The following is a 22,483-nucleotide window of genomic DNA, read 5'->3' as shown; positions in this document are numbered from 1 at the left end:
CATTGTTTAATAAAGTGGCCTCTTTTGAGATATTTGTAGTACACATCATTCCCAGAAATTTTTTTTGAGGACCCATTCATGGGTGTCTTTCCTTGTCCAATGGTTGTTGGACGATGGGATTGCTACCTCTAGAAGTCACTTGACCCATGTTGGTGGGTCTAGTCTTCTCATATGATGTGGCCTTTCTTTGATAAGTATCATTGGAAGTGTTTCCAAATTTTCTTCCCATTTGAGCTTTACTCATTTGCTCAGAGTCATGTGCCAAATTAAATGCATGCTCAAGTGAATTAATATGATGGGGAAACAACTCTTTTCTCAATTCGAGTTTCAAACCAATTCTAAAATGAGAAATTTTTTGGCTATTTCTTTCTTCCACACCACACCTAATGGAAATTTCATCAAATTTGCTCATGTATTAGGTCATACTCAAACTTCCTTGGCCAAGGCTATAGAGTTAATCCATGAGGCGTTCTCTATAAGAGATTGGAACATACTTTTCTTTCAACCTTTCTTTCATCAAATCCTAGTGGTCTATAGGCCTATAACCAAGGCAAGCTTCTTGTCTTTCAAAATTCACCCAATGAAGCTTTGCTTGTCCAATCAACCTAATTTTTACAAATCTCATATGATGTGGATCATTCATTTTATACCAATCAAAATATGAATCCATTTCAGCCAACCAATCCTTAAAAAATTTTGGGTCTATTTGACTATCATATGTAGGGGCTTCAATTTTCACTCTTTTCATCATATCGACATCTAGATCATTATTTTCCCTACGATATGGTCTCCTTAGTTGAAAATCCTTTTCATCATAATCCTTATCATTCCAGTTTGGAACATAAGGGTCATGACATTGGAACCTTCTAGGAGCATTTTGATCTTTGTGGAGGAGGAATGGGAGGTCGTTCTTGAGGTGGTGTCCTCTCTTTTGGAAGGTGGTTTTGCTCCCTAGAGTGATGGTTGTCGACCTCAAGAGGCTATCCTAGATTTTCTTGTGGTGGGTTAGGAGCTAAACTAGCTTCCAGCCTCACAATTCTTGTAAATGCATTGGTCAAGACTTGGGTTAAGACATGGACTTGGTCTTGCAAGTCATCTAAGAGTGTGTCATGGTCCATATTATTCCTATGACCATGATAACGATTCCCAGTTCAGGTTGCCATCAAAACACAACAAACACAAAGGAAAGGGGCTCATGGCCTAAGTATTTTTTTGGGCAGGGGGTCACGATTTTGAAGGGAATTTCGGGGAGGCCAATTCAGCCCAAGGGAAAATGAGCTTTGAGGGTTCGCCTAATCCAACCTAGGCTCTAATACCAAGATGATGTAGGATGGGTATCGTCGGTCTAGTCATACAGTCAACCCTAAAGCAAGCACGTACACATAAACACTATAATTTAATAATTCAATCAACCCAAACGTAATCATAAATTATGCTATGATTCACATCTTGTAAGGTTTTTGAAAAGGTGTATGATTTATTCAGAAGTTAAGTCCCAAGTGTTCCTTCACCAAGGAATCAAGTTTTATGCATAAAAGATGCTATTGCAAAGTTTAAGAATGCAAGTTCTACGTTAACAAATTAATATTGCCACGATTGATATTAGCAAGTGACAATAATATTGAAAACTAAAGGTTCATGTGGTCTTCAGTTGCCTAAACTTAGGCCTCAGTCATCTGAAGATTTTAAAATATGAATTTTTGAACTGGCAGTAACAGTTTAGTTGACTGAACCTATGCCTTTAGTCGCCTGAACACACACAGGATTTTAAGGAAATTCAGGGATTCAAGTGGGCTACTTTAATAAAGGCTATTGGGCTTCAAGCAAAGGTTCACAATCAAGCAAGGGATTAACATGCTTACCTAAGAAAATCGTTGGATGATTCGAAGTTGTTCACCATGAGCTTAGATCATGTCGGAAGTCCTTCAAACAAGCTTGATCACAATGATTAAGTAGATACAGTTGTGTAGAGGGAAGAAGCCGTGGGGGTGTATAAGGGGAAGGAGGTGATGATGGTAATGTTGGATAGAGTGGTCTCTCACACGTGATCTTTGGGGAGAACAATGTAGTCTCACACCAATCAATCAAAAGATTGGACAAAGCTTCAAGCTTTAGCAAAGGAATTCTTCCTCAATATTCAAACATAAACTGCTTAGAATTATTACAATGAGAATAATATAAAGTCTAGCATGGGGGGGACAACACATTAAAGACATTCACAACTCTCACACAAGCATAGGGGACAAGGCACTAAACACTCTCACTAAATTCTAACACAATTAATATTTTTCCAACTTACTAAACACACACTTCAGTTGAGTTGTCTTGCATTATTACAAATCAAAATAGGAGACCCAAACATATGCCAAAAGAGAAGGCCAAATCTATGTGGCCCTATGGAACATAAATTGTGTGGGATCAATATAGTCGTGTGGGGCCCACATGGGTCTTGGACTTGATCTTACTTCAATATATTGACTTGGGTCTTCATGCATCTAAATTCTTCAAGTAGTTTCATGTGTATCTACAAAAAAATTTGAATGATAATGGACATCGGGAGGTCATCCACGTGTCACCATATCGGCAAAGGAGTCAGTCAAGGAATGCTAATCCCCATCACAATGTAAGTTTAGGAAACCGGACTGATAGTTCAGCTGAATAAACATGTTCGGGTGACCGAAGTCAAGGTTCAAGCGATTGAAGTGCTATTGCCTATTTTAAATTCCTATTCTTAAATGGTTCATGTGACTCAGGCATAAGTTCGGGCGACCAAAGTTTCACGGCTTAAGTCATAAACAATGCGATTTATTACCTTTTTCAGAATAAATTGTTTCCAAATTTTAGGCAAATGGTCAGATTTGAAAACCCACTATTTAAGGGCAAACTTAATCAAACCAATCGCATAAATTATTCATCGATTTCAACTTTCATAGCCGCTATACGCCATTCTTCACTACTGAAAATCAAACTCTGGTTTTTTTATCTTCGTTTTCATATTTCTCAGTCCAAAAAACCTAGATTTCTCTTGAGTTTCATTACATCTTATTGTTGAGAAGTTATTTGTGTTTTATATTGTACAAATATGCTCTTCTTAGAGAGTTTTCTACTTGTACAAAAATCTGCAGTTGTATTGCTTTTGAATTTTCAATTAAGGGATAGAATCGAACAAGAAAAAGAGTGTTCTTGCTTGAGAGGTGTCTCTACTTACTAAAAAGAGAGAAGGAACTCCACCTATAGAATGGAGAGAGTAAAGGAAATCTTCACAGTGGGTTGCTTAAGGCAAGGACATAGGCAGACCGCCGAACCATGTAAAAAATCTTAGTGTTCTTCTTTCCTTTAATCTCTTTACTTTCTTGCACTTATAAATTGATTATTATCTGCTATGAATGAATTAAAATTGATTTTGGAATTATATGAATGCTGAGGTAAATTTGTGGATATCTTGAATGATTTAAATTTCCATTGTAAATCAAACGCTACTGAAATTGTAAATTTAGAATTGCGTTAATTAGTTGAGATAATTTAATATCGATTGATATTGATTGGTATAGCCATTCTCTACTTATTTTTTTGTTGTGATTGAAATAGTGAGGGCACGTGGTAATTAAGTTTTAAAATTAATCAAACTTCCACGCATTAAAATTTTAAAATACAAAATTCACCCCCCTCTTGGGACTACACCATTACTTTCAATTGGTATTAGAGCATAGGTTGTAACATATCCTACTAAGTAGTTGCACAAAAATCACAATGGCCAACCTAGGCGTGTCCCTAGTCGGTGAAGTACAATCCTACATTGGACCCCCAATCTTTTGCGGTGTAAATTACACCTTTTGGAAACAAAGAATGAGAATATTCTTACAAACAATGGATTGGAAAGTCTGGAGAGTTGTAGTATAAGGAAGCTATGTTCCTACTAAAACCTTTGAGAACAAGGAAATTCCTAAGGAAAAAAAGGAATGAATGAGGCCGATATGAAATAAATGTAGATAAACTCTAGTACAATGAATGCCCTATATTGTGCATTAGACGCTAACGAGTTTAATAGGATAATGGGCTACAAGACTACCAAAGAAATCTGGGAAAAACTAAAAGTAACATATGAGGGAACTGTAGATGTTAGGGATAATAGAATAAACATGCTCACTAGTGAGTATAAAGCCTTCAGGATGAACCTAGAAGAATCTATATCGAGTATGTACACTAGGTTCACCCATATAATAAATTCCCTAAACGCCCTTGGGAAAAACTACCTAATTTACGAAATGATTAGGAAAATCCTTAAATGACTTCCACTTATTTGGGAACCCAAGGCCATAGCTATAACTGAAGAAAGTGTTGACTTTTTGAGTCCGATCCCATTTTTCTAATGACAAACCACCTGTATATTATGTGTGTATTTAGTATTTGAATAGGTTTACAATTCAGCACACACAAGATAAAGGAGAAATGGAAGCCAAGAAGGGAATTAAAACACATACAACTTGGTGTATTCCATGGAGATTTGACGAGCAAAGAAGAGAAAACACATTTTATTTAATTTGTAAAGCATTTAGATTTGATCGTAATAATGCATGTCTCACATGATTTGATGCTAAGCTCAATGAACCGTAGAAAGACCTTAAGGGACCAACATTTTCATGAAAAACCTTTTGCATAAATTACTAAACTCATACAAAGGTTTTAAAATGTTTTTGAAAACAAATTAGGGCCAAAATATCAATTTTTTCAAGGCCCAATTGACCGACCTCTATGGCCTAGTCGACCAGACTTAACACTCGGCCAGATTTTTCACTTCTGTAAAGGCCCCAGTCGACCGACCCCTCGCAAGCATTATTATGCCTAGTTAACCAATTGGTCTTGTAAAGCCCCTATTGGAATTGGTGTGTTCCCAAGAGGGGGGTGAATTGGGTATTTAAAAACTTTTGCCTAGGTTAGGTTCATATTCACAATCAGTATCACTCAACCTAGGGTCTTTCTAATCAAACAGAAATATCACAATTAAATAATTGAGCATATATTATGGCAATTAACACAATCTTAGTATTTCCCAATCATTTACATAACTGAAATATACAATTATATAAATCTTACATAGTAGATAAAATATCACAATCAATTGTAGAAACAAAAGTGTAGAAAATTAAAATCAGACACAGATATGATACCGAGGTTCAGCCAATACAGCCTACGTCCCCGCCTCAAGCTAACAAGCAAGAGGATTCCACTAAGGCTCACTTAACAGGTAGAGTGGCACTGAATACAATACCTTACCAGGATGGTGCAACTAGTTCTCCTAACCGGATTTGAACTAGTCCGGTGCTCTCCTAACCGGGTCTGAGTAAGTCCAGGGCTATTCACAAGGCTAGTCTCCCTCTTCCGACCACCCGTTGGGAATACAACAGATAATCAAATAATTTTTTGTGTACAAACAAATGTGCTTCTAAACTAAGCAGATGTGTATAACAATATAGTTCAATGCACTCACGGATGATATGAATTAAGGCTCAATGTGAGAATGTATATTTTTCACTAAAAAGTATTTCTCAATAAAGACCGATTGTGAATAATAATTTTCTTACTAACAAAGAGTAAGAGACCTTCCAAGAAAAGATATTAAAATAATAATATGCTAAAGGTACTCTTTCCAATATGCCAAGAATTTTCCCAAAACTAGTTTTTCAAATAAAGTTTAGGGGAACTAGGATTCTTGCTCAAAAATAAATTTGCAATGAGAACAGAATCACCCAAAAAATATTTATCAAGTAAAATATATGAGGTGGCCTCTAACAATACTCTCAAAATTGATTTTCAATAAATAAATATGAGTGAGAGTATTATGCCTTGATTGAAGAATGAATGCCCAAAAGTAATTTGCTTTCTTTCAAAAAGGAATTTTTCAAATGAGTATGGGAAAGAAAGTGAGACTTCCTGAAGAGGGTTGGAGCGATAAAGAGGAAAAGTTTTCTCACTCAAAAGTTTTTAGTTGTATTTCTTATGTTCATATTGATTCTGATGCTCATAGTAAACTTGATGCAAAGTCTAAAATAAGTTATTTCATTGGTTATGATGAAGAGAAATTTGGCTCTCGGTTTTGGGATGAACAAAACAGGAAAATCATCAGAAGTAGAAATGTGATACTTAATGAACAGGTTATGTACAAGAACAGGTCAACTGTAGTGTCAGATTTCACAAAGATAGATCAGAAGAAATCTGAGTTTGTTAACTTAGATGAGTTGACTTAAAGTATTGTCTAGGAAAGGGGTGAAGAGGATAAGAATGTAGAATCATTGGTAAATCAAAGTACACCTGTAGCTATGGTCCGTAAATCTTCCAAGACCATTAGACCTCCACAACGTTATTCACCTGTTCTAAATTATCTCTTGTTAACTGATGGTGGTGAGCCAGAGTGTTATGATGAAGCCTTGTAGGATGAAAGTTCAAGCAAGTGAGAGTTAGTCATGAAGGATGAGATGGATTCCTTATTGGGGAATCAGACATGGGAACTAACTGAATTGCCAGTAGGAAAGAAGGCTTTGCACAACAAGTGGGTATACAAAATAAAGAATGAACATGATGGTAGCAAGCGTTACAAAGCCAGATTAGTTCTTAAAGGGTTCCAGCAGGAGGGCATTGACTTCACAGAAATATTTTCTCCAGTTGTGAAGATGTCAACAATTAGACTGATACTAGAAATGGTAACTGCAGAAAATTTACTTCTTGAGCAGTTAGATGTGAAAACGGCATTCCTTCATGGTGACTTGGAGGAAGACATCTACATGATTTAGCCAGAAGGGTTCATTGTCCAGGGACAAGAGAATTTAGTCTGCAAACTGAGAAAGAGCTTGTATGGTCTAAAACAAGCTCCAAGACAATGTTATAAAAAATTTGACAGTTTTATGCATAAAATTGGGTTCAAGTGATGTGAAACTAATAACTGTTGCTACGTTAAGTTCTTTGACAATTCTTACATCATTTTACAGTTATATGTAGATGATATGCTCACTGCAGGGTCTAGCATTGAGGAGATTAATAATCTGAAGAAGCAATTGTCAAAATAGTTTGCAATGAAGGATTTGGGAGCTACAAAGAAAATCCTTAGAATGAGAATCATTAAGGACAAGGCTAATGGTACATTAAAGCTTTCACGATTAGAGTTTGTGAAGAAAATTCTCAACAAGTTCAACATGAATGAAGCTAAACTAGTGAGCACACCCTTGGGTAGTCATTTCAAACTAAGCAAGGAACAGTCACCAAAAACAAAAGAAGAAAGGGACCATATGAGCAAGGTGCCCTATGCCTCAGCTATTGGCAACTTGATGTATGCTATGGTGTGTACAAGGCCAAACATTGCACATGCAGTGGGAGTTGTGAGAAGATTCATGAGTAGGCCAGGAAAGCACCATTGGGAGGCAATCATATGGATTCTGAGATATCTGAGGGGTTCATCAATTACATGTCTTTGCTTTACAGGTACAAATTTGAAATTGCAAAGTTATGTAGACACTGATTTTACTGGTGATAATGATAGTAGAAAGAGTACTACTAGGTTTATATTTACTCTGGGTGGTATAGCTATATTTTGGGTTTCAAATTTGCAAAAGATTGTTACTTTGTCAACTATAGAAGCTAAGTATGTTGCAGCAACTGAAGCTGGAAAGGAAATGATTTTGCTACATGATTTCTTACACAAACTGGGTAAGAAGCAGAAGATGGGCATTCTACACAGTGACAGTCTGAGTGCAATTTTTCTTACTAAAAATTCGTCTTTTCATTCAAAGTCGAAGTATATGCAGAAAAAATACCACTTTATTTGTTACGTTGTTGAAGATAAGCTGGTAATACTTAAGAAGATTTGTGGATCTAAGAACCTAGCAGACATGTTGACTAAGGGTGTCACTATTGAGAAGCTGAAGTTATGTGCAACTTTAGTTGGTCTTCTAGCTTGAGGACAGGAGGATGAGTTGCAAGGATGAGGGATTGTTCATTTGGAGGATTGCGGTTGATATTGGTGATTGAACTAGTCTCCAAATGGGAGATTTGTTCGGCTTTGTGGAGCCTAATTGCGTTCGATCCGGATGATGACCTGAATTTTCTTTAAAGAGAGATTTCTATCCTAATGCTTAGTCCATTAGGTCAAGTGGTCACACTTTTATAGCCCATTCGGAACCCTGTGCGCAGCATATAAAACGATTATTTTTGGGTGATTAGGTCAAGTGGTCACACTTAGCGAGAGAGCGAGCGAGAGAGAGAGAGAGAGAGAGCGAGCATTGTACCACCGCACTCTTTGTATTTTCTTCCTGATAATAGTGAAATCCTTGCAACTCCGTGGATGTAGGCAAAATTGTCGAACCACGTAAATACTATCTTGTGCGTGTGATTGATTTTTCTTTGGCGTGTATTCTTTCTCTACTTTGTTTCTTACAGGTTTCAAGAATTTGTTGTTAATTCCCAACATAAATTAGAGTCAATTCAATCTATTGAAAAAGAAAAGAACTTATGTTGGCCTAACAAGGCTTAATATCGTTTCGATGATAACGAATCAAGAATACTTAACATGTTTGTTTGAGTTAAGTTTCAAGGCTCAAGTGTTTTTATGAAATCAAGTTCGTATGTTTGAAGAGCTTGAATGAAGTTTGCAATTAAGGTTATGAGCCATGATGGATATAAAGCATATTAAAGATTTGGTTAAAGTTTGGACAAAGTGTGGAAGTTATAAGACATGAGACTTAGGCTCTTAGATAGTTTTATCTTGTTAAAGTCTCATGTAAGTACTTCAAATTTCAATACTGATGATTGAAGCTCTTAAAAGATATCATGGACTTAGAGACCCATTTTTATACATGGAAAATATTTTCATAAAGCCTAAATTAAGTTTTCCAAGTTATAAATTTAAATTTTGGAACTAAACTTTGAAAAACAAAGTGTGGCTTAATGATTAGGCGACTGATAGGCTACTGACTTTGTAAATGAGCAAACAGAAAAGGAATAGGCGACAGACCTATGGGGACCAATCGACTACCCCAGTACTGACTTTCTAAATGTGCTATTTTTTAAAGAGCTCAGGCGACCCTACGGCCCAGTCGACTGAAGTCTATATTTTAAACTATTAATAGCGTTGATATTATTTCCAAATTTGCATGAATGGTTTCCAAATTCAGAGAAAAATTGGGGAAAACATTTAGAATCCCTTGTACACTATATAGACATATTATTCTCGCACATTATGGCAACTCACGACACACATACAAATTCAAAATTAGTGTTATACTACTAAAATATTTTCTAAAAGGGATGTTGAGTTGTTCTTGCTGAAACTCACGAAAATTTGATTCATTCTACTGAAATCCACACTCTATAATCAGATTACTAGTGATAAACTTTCGAGCTTCATCTTCTTTATTGATTTCTTTGAAGTATATTAATTCTAGCGTGTACTAATTTGCTATTTTTAGGAGTATTTTATTGTACAAACAATCTTGCTTTGTTTGTTTTGTTATTGACGGTTCAAGGATTTGAATCGTTGCCTAGCGAGAGAATTGTTCTCATTAGAGAGGCAGCTCCACCTTGATCAGAGAGAGGTTTACTTCACTTGGTAACGAAATGGAAAGGAAAATCCTCAAAGCAGGTTGCTTGAGGCAAGGACGTAGGCTACTGGCCTTACCTTGTAAAAAATTCGGTGTTCAGCTCTTCTTCCCTTACTCTTTAAATTTTTGCAAGATATAACAAGCATGCATGATTTGATATTCTTTGAGAACTTGCTGAATATTTGAAAACCTGCTGAAAATTGGAAACTAGCTGAATATTTGGAATTGTGATTGAACCAAGTAGTTATTTTAAGATTGATTTAAGTTGTTGGATTAAAAATTCTGTTGAGATATAATATCTGAAATCTGGGCTGAAATAGCTGAACTAAAGTATTTGGGATTGATCTTTTTATTGAAGCTTAAAGTTGTAAGAGAAAATCCAAGTTGCACTATTAAATTTGTGTTTTTGAAAAGATCATTGACTATTGTTGAAAATAAAAATTCTAAATTGATAAATTGAATTTATTGAAGTTTGAGTATTGGATTATATTTTCAGATTTCATATTCATACCTAGGATTCCCAATTGGTATAGTACGGTCATTGTTTAGATATTGAGATTGTGTGGTTGTGTAAGTTTAAATTAAAAAGGGTTCAGGTAATCTGAATTTTTACTAATAATATTTTTAATTGTCCAATTCACCCCTCCTCTTGGAATCCACCTTTAATCTCATAATCCAAAATTTCTAATTAAAAAAAAAAATCAAAAGCTATAGAAGACCATGTTTTATTAAATATATAGTTAATAATTAAATGAAAATGAAACTCAACTTGCCAAAGTAAACCCCCCCCCCCCCCCCCCCCCCCCCCCCCCAAATAAAGGATGACAAGTTTATGGGACTATTTGATAAAATTTAACAATTAGTGGTAAATGTTGAATGTAATTTTGAATATGTTAATTGTATTTTTGAATATAATTAAAATCAATTTCTAAATCTGAATGCTAAATTATTTTAGTTGTTTGGTCATTAGCCTCTAAATATATGTATTTGTTTAGTTTTAATCCTTTAAATGGAAAACCTAATTGTTAAAATTAATAAACATTTTTTTAGATCAATTTATATATATATATATATATATATATATAATGTGTCTCAAATATAAAACATAAAAACATTAATTGAAAATATTTTCTAATATAAATATTTTAAAATATAAAATAATATTTATTGTGAAACATAATAAGAAATTATTTTTTCTAATTAACACTTCAACTAAAATACTTATTTCTTTTTGCATTTTTTCACTTTTCTTCTCTAAAAATCTTAATTTTATAATTTTCATCATTTGATCTAAGATTTTGATCCTTTATATACACAGAAAAATCTTCGTAAATTCCTACAAAGGAAGTGGAGGAATTAAAAATCTATTACGTTCATGGCCTCTTTCTACGGGTGGGTTTAGATTCACCGAAGAGAAGTTCATTTTAAAGTATAAAAGAATATTTGAATCTTTCCAAAATTGAATGTCACACTAATTAGAGATAATTCAAGTAAGATGGGCTTTCCCAAATCATATTTTGAGATCTTATGCTAAAACTAAAGAATAATCTACAAAAATAAATAAATAAATGAAGTAAAACATAAATAAAAAAAGGAAGGAGAAGAAGAAGAGGGAAAAGAACATGTCAGTGTCAAAGCATTAAAGAAAATGTCAAAAGTAGAGAGACAACACTAAAGGTGCTCATTTAATTAGCAGTAAAGATATAAGAGAGATGAGAACTTGGAGTGATAGGGCATGAGTTATTTGGCTCATCGTAGGAGAGTCGAGGTTGTCTAATTTGTGTTATTTTTTAGGGATAAAAATGTCAAAAATAGCTTCTAATTTGTGTTTTTATTGAGTCAACATCAAGGACATTGTTGATTCTCTTAGAGGTAATCTAGAGCTATTTCAAAGACTAACCAAACACTATCGATTCACTAAATTTTGGATCGTTAAGAACCTAACTTCTATTTAGAAACCATTAAGCGCAAACAAACAACTCTTATATATATATTGCAAATGCTAAGCATAACAATGGATGAATAATAAGCATACCAAATACCATGTCAAAACTCATTTCAACTAAAAACATTTTTCAAATCAATCTTTCTTTATTAGGAAAACTAATGGCAACAAAGGACTGATTTACCCTCTCCCTCAGGCTAGAATATTTTAACATGCTTTACTTGCTAAACCAATTGAAGTATTTATAAATTTGGTAAATACATCCGAAGAGTTTTTTCTTTAGAAAATTCGATCTTGACTAATATCATTATAACAATATTAGACAATTCAAACAGTCAAAACTAGCACAAATAAAATAAAAAATAAGAACTTCAAATCAAATGGATAAAATCATCAATCAAATTTTATTTACAAGAAAACAATAATGAAAATCATATTACTTCAGCAAATAAAATTTCAAGTATAAACCAAATAGTATGAATGCCAAATTCCCAGGAATTTATTGAAAATTCTAAATCAATTTAAACTTTCAGAATCTCGTGTCTTGGTAGATAAATTTTAGAGTATAAATCTAATATACAAATGCCGCACAGGACTTTGCTGAAAATTCTAAATCAATTAAACTCGAGTCTCGTGTTCACAAAAATATTTTGCATTTCAAGCATCAAAATTCTCAAATGATCCCTCCAACCAAACTCGGCATCAAAACTAAAACTGAATTCCTTACCCTGCTTTTGAACCAGCAGAACAAAAACCAAAACTATCCAAACATGGTAGTAGAAATGCCTGTTCTCCAATTCGGTTTATAGAATCCAGATTTGCAGATTAACACAAAGTGCTTCCATGAATGTTGCTGGAAGAAGAAAAATATAAAATACCCACAATCACCGGGTATCAATTTTTTATTTTAAACATCCAATTACAGAAAAGGTAAAATTATATTGTCAATAAGTAGAGCCTATTTTTCAAAGTTGTTAATTGCTGAGCCATTTCCCATACTGTTTGCATGCCAAACTATAGAATATATCTATTGGCTCAATGTTATGAAACATTAAAAGTATGTTTCATGCAGCAGGATGAGATTTTTCAGGCTCTTGTTGCTGTTTCCACTGCCCAGGGGTCAGCGCTTTCTTAATGGAGAGAGCATGGATCTCTTTCATCTCCTCTTTGAGTACATCATTCACGAACCGATGCCTCTCCAACAACCTCTTCCCTTCAAATTGTTCCGACACGATCTCAATTACAAAGCTTGCTCCACACCTGCTAAAAATATGAATTCATCCCGGTAAAAATTATGTAAGGAAAAGAAGTTACAAATAACTTTTTGTGAGGAAACTTACCCTCCTGATGTATCAATTACTTCCTGAAACACAAAGAAACAAAAATTAGCTTATTGAGAAAGAATGAAATTATGTGAAATCTTTAGTAAGGGAAAATTCAAAAGGAAAATTCTCTGCATGTTGTCCCTAGACTTCCAGTAGCCACTGTAAATATTTTTTTTCTTCCTCAAGATAAGCAGAAGATACTAATAAGTGTAAGTGTAAGAAAATATTCAACCAAGTTCTCAAAGCCTTTTAATTACACAGCAGCAACTTTTTACATAAAATAAAATAAATAAATAAAGACTAGCTGAACACTGTCAATCTGAATAAAAACACTATGATTCACTTAAAATGTTTATTCAGACTATATATCTTCTGCAGCTATTCCTCCCCCAGAGCCCAACTTTTTTGGATGGGGGTTCAGGATCCTAGTCACACAACTCATTAACCTGAACTAGTCCATGTGTTCTGTGAAAATTGAAGGGTTATGATTACAAATTTCCAGTAAAATGAGGTTCCCAAAAAATTACAATTGACAATTTCTCTCCATCCCCACTACAACACAAAAACCCCACCAGTTAACAAATTTTCCATAACAGGTAGTTTCACATGTTAGAAGCCGAGCTCATTAGATTAGTTTCCTTCTTCTAAGCATAACCAAGCATATCAAATGTGTGCAGTTGAGCAAACAAACACTTGAAACCAAACATTAATGTGTTCATGAAATGTGGCTCAATTTTCATTCAGGACTCTATCCTCCATTGATAACTATTAATCACAAATATATAGAAAGCTTCCTCAAGCAAAATCAAGAAAATATAAAATTTCTTGGAAGAAATGAACCAAAACCATGCTTGCAAGTGCCAATGTGTGGCAGAATGATTTAAAACAAGGCAGAGACCATCTGGTCCATCTCCCAGCTGAAACAGCGAGTCTAATAAGTCCAATGTGATTTACTCTATCCATCCATCAACTTGCAAACCATAAACTACATGCTGGAGCCAGTATAGTCCCTTTCCAGACATTAGCCTATTCATAGGATCAATGGGCTGCTACCTAGAGCACCTTCTGCACAGCCAGTGCTATGATAGCAAATATCCTAAATTGATAAATGATAATAGACTTCCTTCCCATTCAATTCATAAGTACTTCAAAAAATTTCATTTGTATATCCTTAATGCATCATTACATATTAAGCATAGGTTTATGAAGTTGGGTTAATAAGCTTTTGCATGGGCAAATCCGCTTCAAAATAATTAAATCCCTATACATTTTTAATTACATTTTCATCTTATTCCATTTTTCCTGAAGTTGTTAAGATTTGATTAAAATGAATGATCTTACTTGAAGATAGGTCGCTCCCTCTATTTATAATACAAATTTAAATACATTCTAATGAAAATAATACCCTTACTAACTCTCACTAATTAACATACCAACACACTCAATAATAATGATACTAAAAGATATATATAACCTCTAACACTCGCCCTCAAGCTGGAGCATAAATGTCATAAGCTCCTAGCTTGTTACAAATGAATTTAACACAAGCACCCCCCAATGCTTTGGTAAACAAATCAGCAAGCTGCATGTCCAAATTCACATAAGCGGTCGTAATGAGCTTTTGCACAAGTTTCTTCCGAACAAAGTGGCAATCAACTTTGATGTGCTTTGTCCGCTCATGAAAAACGTGGTTGAGGGCAATATGAAGAGCAACTTGATTATCACACATCAACTTTATAGGCTGAGAATGCGGAAAACCCAATTCTTCCAACATGTTCTTCAACCAGACAAGTTCATAGGTAGTGTGACCCATAGCTCTATATTATGATTCAGCACTTGCCCTTGCTACCACAGTTTGTTTCTTACTTTTCCAAGAAACCAAATTACCACCAACCAAAATACAGTACCTAGTGGTGGATCTCTAATTGAAAGGCAATCCAGCCTAATCTGCACCTATATATCCATGATATAAGTGTGACCTTGATCACGATATAAAAGTTCTCTCCCAAGTTCACCTTTGAGATATCTTAAGATGCGAATTACTGCGTCCCAATGACTAGTCTCGAAGAATCTAGAAATTGACTCACAACACTTGCTGCAAAAGATGTATCCAGCCAAGTAACTATGGGATAATTCAACTTTCTAACAAGTCTCCGATATTGTCCAAGATTAGGTAGCAAATCACCCATATTCGACATTAACTTGCTGTTAGGATCCATGGATGTATCAACCAATTTAGATACCAACAAGCCAATTTCATTCAACAAATCAAGAACATACTTCCTCTGTGAAACAACAGTAGACATTTCTATACCCAAGAAGTATTTCAATAGTCCCAAATTTTTGGCTTGAAATTTAGTCTAAAGAAAAAGTTTGAGACTCTGAATACCTATATCATCATCACTTGTAATACCAATATCATCCACATAAACAACAAGAAGGATCCTACCTAATGAAGTATGACGATAAAACACGGAATGATCCACAGAACACCGTCAAAGACCAAACCCAAGTACTACAACACTAAAACATCCAAACCATGCCCTGGGAAACTATTTTAAACCATATAAAGCCTTCTTGAGCCGACACACTAAGTATGACTCCCCGTAAGCAACAAACCCAAGTGGTTGCTAAATATAAACCTCCTTCTCAAGGTCACCATGCAAGAAGGCATTTTTCACATCTAACTGATGCAAAGGCCAATGACAAGTAGTAGCCAAGGATATGAATATAGACATATTGATATAAGTTTGGCAACTGGAGAAAAAGTATCAGAATAATCCAAACCATACACCTAAGTGTCTCCTTTAGCAAAATGTCGGGCCTTTAGACGAGCCACAAAACCATCAGGGTTGACTTTCACAATGTAAACCCAGCGATAACCAACCAAAGACTAGTCAGGAGGAAGAGGTACTAAGTCCCAAGCACCATTATCATGTAAAGCATTAATCTCTTTAACCATAGCATTCCTCCACCCTGAATGGGCTAAGGCTTCAAAAACAAATTTAAAAAAGGTAGTAGAGGATAAAGCAGTGACAAAACAATAATAGGAGGGTGGTAAGGAGTCATAAGAAACATAGTTGGAAATGGGGTGTTGAGTACATGTGCGTTTACCTTTCTGAATAGCAATAAGAGGATCAACATCAAGGAAAGTATGATCATCGGATAAGGAAACCAAAGGTGTGGTAGTAGAAGCTAGAGGGGGCTCTCTTCCTTGGAGCCACCATCGTGAATACACCTGCGAATTAGGACGATCAAGGCAATGAGAAGGACTCGAACTACATGGAGACTCATATGGTTGGTTGGGCAAGGACAACAATGTAGAATCTGAAAGATTAGGAAAAGGAAGAGACTCATTGAGCTCAGAAGTGATCAGTGAATGGGTGTAGTAAGGAGACTAGGTAACATTGGCAAAAACGAAGAAGCAATGCAACACAAGACTATAACAACGATATCCCTTTTGAGTATATGAGTAGCCCAAAAAGACACATTTTATAGCACGAGGATCCAATTTATCCACTCCAGGATTGATGAACAAAAGACACACCCAAATATATGAGGAAGAGAAAATAAAGGTGAATTAGGAAAGAGAATGGAGCAGAGAATTTTACTACTAAAAATAGAAGATGGCATTCTGTAGATTAGATAATAAGCAGTAAGTACAGCATCACTCCAAAACACTTTGGTACATGCATTTGATAAAGTAAAGTGAGTGATTTCAAGAAGATGCTATTTTTCCACTCTGCAACCCATTTTGTTTAGGAGTGTGGGCATAGGATGATTGATGAATAATACCAAACTGAGTCATATTAGTGAATTATGTACTGAAAAACTCTTTAGCATTATCATTTTGAAATATTCGAAACTGGCAAACTAAATTGAGTCTTTATTTCAAAACAAAAGGCACAAAATACATGAAATAACTCAAAACAATCTTTTATTATATATAACCAAGTCATTCTTGAATAATCATCCACAAAGGTTACGAAGTACCAAAAACCCAACTTGGACACAACCCTACTAGGACCCCTGACATCTAAATGAACTAACATAAAAAGGCTTGCAACCTGTTAAATTGACCCGAGAAGTGAAAGAAACACAATGGTGCTTTCCTAATTGACAAGACTCGCAATCGAGACTAGACATAGAACTCAAACTAGGAACAAGACATTTTAACTTTTCCAATGAAGGATGACCTATGCGACAATGAATTTGGAAAGGTGTGGTAGCAGTAGTGCAGGAAGGAGATGCGGCTCAAAGTGATAGAGTTCACCAGCTTCACGCCCTCCGCCAATCGTCTTCCTCGTCTTCAAATCCTGAATAACCACAAAATCGGGGAAGAATATCATTGAACAATTCATGGATTTAGTAATTTTTCTAATGGACATAACATTGAAAGGAAATTTGGGAATATATAAGACCAAAGGAATAAAAAATAGAAGAAGTGGGGTTTATAGTTCCACTTCCCTTGACTGCAGTGGTGGATCCATTAGCAAGAGTAACACAAGATAAATTTGCAAGATATTGAAGAGTGGAGAAAAAGCTAAGTATACTTGTGATATGATTAGTGGTAGCAGAGTCTATGACCCAAGGACTAGGGCGAGAAGTACTGGATGACAGACATACTTTGTGATTACCTGTTTGGGCGAGACAAGCAATGGGCAGAGAAGCTTGTTGTGATGCTTGATACAGCTGGAACTTGGAATACTCTTCCTCTAACATAGAGACAGTATGTTGCCCCAGACTCAAGCCCAAAGGTGAGGAGTCGGTGGTGGCTGCATTGGTTGATGCCAAAGGTGTGAAGTCAGTGGCAATTGCATGGGCAACACGTGAAGGTCTGCCGTGAAGATCCCAACACTGCTCAATATTATGATTATTCCGTCCACAATCAGAGCACTTGCGGGGAGTACCTCTACCTCGTCCGTCTTTACCACTACGACTACTCAAACCATCGCAATAACTTTTGTGCTTGTTTGATAGAGAATTACAATCACTTTTTGTAGCAAAGGTTGACCTCTTAGAGCCAGATGCAAAAGCAAAAGAAAGCATACTAAATGAAGCACAAAGGACACAAGAACAAACATCATCAAATGATGGCAGCTCGGCACTACTGAGTATCTGAGACCGAACTGCCTCAAACTCAAATCCAAAGCTTGCTAGAACACGAAGAACTGTCATCAACTCCCTCTGCTTTTGCATCTCACGAACATCGACAGCTATAGGTTGCACAACGTTAAGCTCCTAATGAATACACTTCATCTCTCCAAAATATGCTCCCATCTCCTTGTTGTAACTAAAAGAACTCTTGGGATAAATTTTTCATACATGTAATATTACTAGAATATAGAAGTTTGACATAATCCCAAATCTCCTTGCACTTATCTAGATGCATACAAATCTGTGCAATCTGTGGCTCCGTCGAATTCCATAAAAGGAAAACAATCAAGGCATCTTCCTAAACTTACATGTTTTTCTCTTCACATTAGAAGAATCAAATTGGAGCAAGTGGTCCCTAATCTTGCTAAATAAATCCGAACAGCTTTAGACCATTGAACATAGTTCTTTCCATCCAACTTTTGAATCGTTATTTGCGGTAGCGATGTTGGAAACAAACTTTTGGGATTCATAGATTCCATCCCATCACGCACAAATCATCAATCACACCAAAACAAGGAGAAATCAAAACTAATCAGGACAATCACAAACTATGAGAAGCATCGTCACAACGATGGAGAACATGAACAATTCACTGACAAATATAGCGCTGCTACAGCACTCACAAATCAGCAACCACGCCAAAAACAAGAAAAACAATCAATAATCAGAACAATCACAAACCATGTGAAGCACCAGCGCAACCATGGACGAGGTGAACAACTCACCAACGGATGTAGCACATCCACAGTCTAACAACTGAACATACAAATGCTGCCACATGACTCCAAAAAACTCAAAAGGAAGCCTTCACAAAGCCTGAACAAAAATTAACAGAATTCTGCAAGTGCATGGTCAAAAAAAGTTGAATTTTTTAGCAAAATACTGGCCTAATAGCTTGATAATATAGTCTAAAGAAGGAATCAAAACATGTTAGAAGAGAAAAATAAAATAAAATAAAATAAAAGATAAAAAATGGCCAGAACTTCACTCACGCACCAGCGCATGGGATTGGCCCTACCGGCATTTGGTAGGCGCATGGGGGCGCATGGAGTGCCCTCTGGCGATGGGGATTTGAGGGGTGGGGCGCCCCCCCGGGGGGGGGGGGGGTTTTGATTATGGGTATATGGTTGGTTTTGTGATTTAGTATGGGATGGAGGTGGATTAGGGAAGAACAGCCACAAGAACAGTGTTTTCCGGTGACGGCTGAGGGAAATAGGGTTTAGATAGGATCATGCTCTGATACCATGTTAAGATTTGATTAAAATGAATGACCTTTCTTGAAGTTAGGTCTCTCCCTCTATTTATAATACAAATTTAAATACATTCAAATGACACTAATACCCTTACTAACACTCACTAATTAACATACTAATACACTCAAAAATAATAATACTAAAAGACATATATAACCTCTAACAGAAGGAAATAGACATTCTGTGAACTATACATAGCCCTGATCATATTGTTATTTTCCATCAATGTCCAAAGCAACCAGTCATCAAAATAAATTAAGTAAATAACATAAAAATCTACAAGGCAGGTTATGAGTCTACAGCATGTTGCTATTAGAAAATTACTTGACCCATCTTAAAGAATGCAAGAATTTTATTTTTACACGATGCAAATTATGGTCAAAAAATGACCACTTGCAAATCCAAGATTCAAAATCTATGCTTTCAAACATTAACTAAAGTATTATTCTCCCAAATGATAACAGTAAACTCCAACAATTCAATTTTTTAGATTCTGACTGAACAATTAGATAAATTTCATTAATACTTTTTCAGTCTCAAGCAGCTCACAAATAACTGACTGTTACAAGATAGAAAATTGTTGCAATAAGTGTTTTAGAAGGCCCAATCGAGGCTCGCCTCAAGGCAAGGCATACCCAAAACACCTTGAGGATTAATCTAAAATACCAAATTCCAAAAAAGCTAACTCATTACATGCTGAGGCTTACGCATTTTTACAAAAAGCACGCCTTTTGTGCCTTTTTAGTTGAGGCTTACGCATTTTGGGTGTGTAATTCTCAAGTTAGAATTGGTCAGAAAATTTTAACTACATGTTTATATAAAAGGAATGTCATAATATGAGTTTATTTCTAAAACTCTTGAACCTCAACCTTTCCAAAATAACTGAGAGTTGTATCTTACATCATGAAAATGGTTTGAACTTTATCATGGTATAGTTATCTCTTATCACGATTTATGTCATGTATTCAAGTTACAAATTTTTGAATGGCCAATCAGTCTTTTGCAAAGTAGATGATAGTTTTTTCTTTTTTAAATTATATTTTTAACTTTCTTAATTTTTGCTTTATTTTAAATATATATAATTTATTTGGCATATTTTTATCATGGTTTAAAATAACAGTAGCGGGTAGTGTAACTTAATGGTAACGGGTATAACAGGAAGTGGGAGCAGCGGATGTTACATAACAGGAAGTGAGTGTAACAACCATGAATTTTTTTCAAGCAAGCACAACCTTGTGCATATTAGCGTACTTGCATGTTTTAAACTTTTAACCCTTCTCAGAAAGAGTTTTAGTGTATTTTGGATCCTTTAGTTCAACTAAGTTATTTGGTAAGGACAACAAGTTTACATTTGTTTTAAATCACCATTGATAGAAAAATTATGTGTCTAAATATACTTCTCATTGTTCTTATCTATGAAAAATTCATGTGTGCTAAATTAATTAATAAAATTTATTAGACAGATAAGACATACAAATAATAAAAATATAAAAAAAAAATAGAAAAGAAAGAAGGTTGAAGTTGAAAAATATAGAACATAAATATCAAATTACTAATATTATCAAAATAAAATATTTTCCTAACAATTTAGTATTTTCAAATTGTTAATTAATGCATCTCTTGTGTTTAAAAAAATAGTAAATTTTGAATCAATGTCATCCTCATTATAATCTTTTCGCCCTCTCACCACATGGTATATTGAGAATGATTTATGAAAGAGAGGGAAAAAGTGAGAAGAAAAAGTAAAAAGACTTTGGCCTAACAGTCCTATAGTGGTTACGTAACGGCCGTAGCGGCCTTTACGTAATGGTCGCGATCCGTAACGGCTACTACAGATGTGATTTTTTTTCCCACTGATTTCGCGGTGTATAAGGGTATTGATAACCCAAAAAATCGTTACGTAACGGCATTAAATAATGATTGCGACCGTTATTTAAAATCATGATTTTTATCTTAAAAACAAATTCTCAAAAGGCTTGCGTCCCAACGCCTTAAGGCTAATGCCTCGCGTCTTAAGAGTTAAATCGCCTTGCCTTACGCCTTCGCCTTTTAAAACATTGGTTGCATCCAATTCATAGAGAAACATATATAAAATATGGGGAAATTTCATTTCTCAATTTTAATTGACCAAATAAAAAACCATCTAGAATTTGAGCTCCATAGCTTATAAATAATGACAACCAGTATTTGAATAAAAATACCAAATAAATATACCCAGCAATATAGAGTTATAGACAATTGATAATCTTTCTCAACCTACATATTTCCATACGCATTAGAAGAATATTATACGCTTGGACCACTCTACCGCTGGATGTAGTTTTAGAACTAGGTTTAGTTTAAGGAGTGAGGATTCATAAAATGAAGAGAACATAAAACTATTCCACCCTAAGGATTAGCAAGTGCGTATGCGTGCTTGTACGCAGGGTGTTCCAAGCGACAGAAACAATCCCTAATTGCAATTCTAAAACCCACCCAATAATGTCTTAAAAGAATTTTGAACCCCAGACCTCTTAGAAGCGAAGTTTCTCAACGCGACAATGCCTGAATCCCGTTCATCTTCACAATTTTTTTTTCCTTTTTTATTCATGATAAGCCTGTTCGTCCCAACATGTACCTGAGCCTAAGCTAAAACTTTGGTTTTTACTAAGAATTACTGATGAAACCTATAAATTTTGAAATCAACGACACATACAGCAGGAAACTCAACACGTCGAGTAGAATCAACAGACATTAGAGGCCGAAAAACGAATTCATTATTATCATTGGAACCATATATTCAGCACAAAACAAAAGACAGCAAGATCCATTCAATGAAATTCATTCTAGTCTAGAAAGGTATAGAGGAGGGAGGGATTGAAATAGAATGGAGCTTACAAGATGAGAAGGCTTCATTTCTGATGTCAGCTTAGATTCAACCTGCTCCTTTGTCACCCCCATCTCTCTCCCTCTCTCCACTGGACTGTTCTACCAATTTGCAGACATGGATTTGGACCTTTGCGTTTGATCTTAAAACGCACCGCCTATCCTGTTTCCTTTTTTGCCCCCAGTGGCCCTGTTCTCATCCTGGCTTTGACTTCCCTCAAGTTCAAGAAACTCGTATTTTGCTTAAGCCCTTGCACGAGAGCTGACCGTAGAAAGTTGAAAGGCAACATCTAGACCGACGGCTCGCGGCGAGAGTGTAAATAATAATAATAATAATAATAATAATTTATT

General features: G+C 35.3%; 1 protein-coding gene across 2 annotated transcripts; it reads right to left on the bottom strand.

Annotated features, from left to right (window-relative positions):
* Positions 1-12,400: 12,400 nt before the first annotated feature.
* LOC131152379 (protein BOLA2) lies at positions 12,401-22,420 on the bottom strand. 2 transcript variants are annotated; one of them, XM_058104241.1, is made up of 3 exons: positions 22,145-22,420; positions 12,873-12,895; positions 12,401-12,792 (listed from the first exon to the last, which is right to left on the bottom strand). In XM_058104241.1, the coding sequence occupies exons 1-3, from the start codon at positions 22,205-22,207 to the stop codon at positions 12,597-12,599; spliced, it is 282 nt and encodes a 93-aa protein (XP_057960224.1). In that variant the 5' UTR covers positions 22,208-22,420; the 3' UTR covers positions 12,401-12,596. The 2 variants fall into 2 exon arrangements, with proteins under 2 accessions (XP_057960224.1, XP_057960215.1); XM_058104232.1 differs by having other exon boundaries at positions 12,401-12,795; positions 22,145-22,371.
* Positions 22,421-22,483: the final 63 nt, after the last annotated feature.

The sequence above is a fragment of the Malania oleifera genome, chromosome 1 (assembly GCF_029873635.1).
Source record: "Malania oleifera isolate guangnan ecotype guangnan chromosome 1, ASM2987363v1, whole genome shotgun sequence".
In the NCBI taxonomy this organism is placed as follows: Eukaryota; Viridiplantae; Streptophyta; class Magnoliopsida; order Santalales; family Ximeniaceae; genus Malania; species Malania oleifera.
The sequence above is the reverse complement of the archived record's forward strand: the minus strand, read 5'-3'. Positions and strand labels throughout refer to the sequence as shown.

Coding starts and splice junctions, on each gene's coding strand:
- LOC131152379 (XM_058104232.1), bottom strand. CDS start 22,207: ATGGGGGTGACAAAGGAGCAGGTTGAATCTAAGCTGACATCAGAAATG. Junction 12,896..22,144: donor AAATGAAGCCTTCTCATCTT/GTAAGCTCCATT, acceptor TTTGTGTTTCAG/GAAGTAATTGATACATCAGG. Junction 12,796..12,872: donor GTAATTGATACATCAGGAGG/GTAAGTTTCCTC, acceptor TCATATTTTTAG/CAGGTGTGGAGCAAGCTTTG.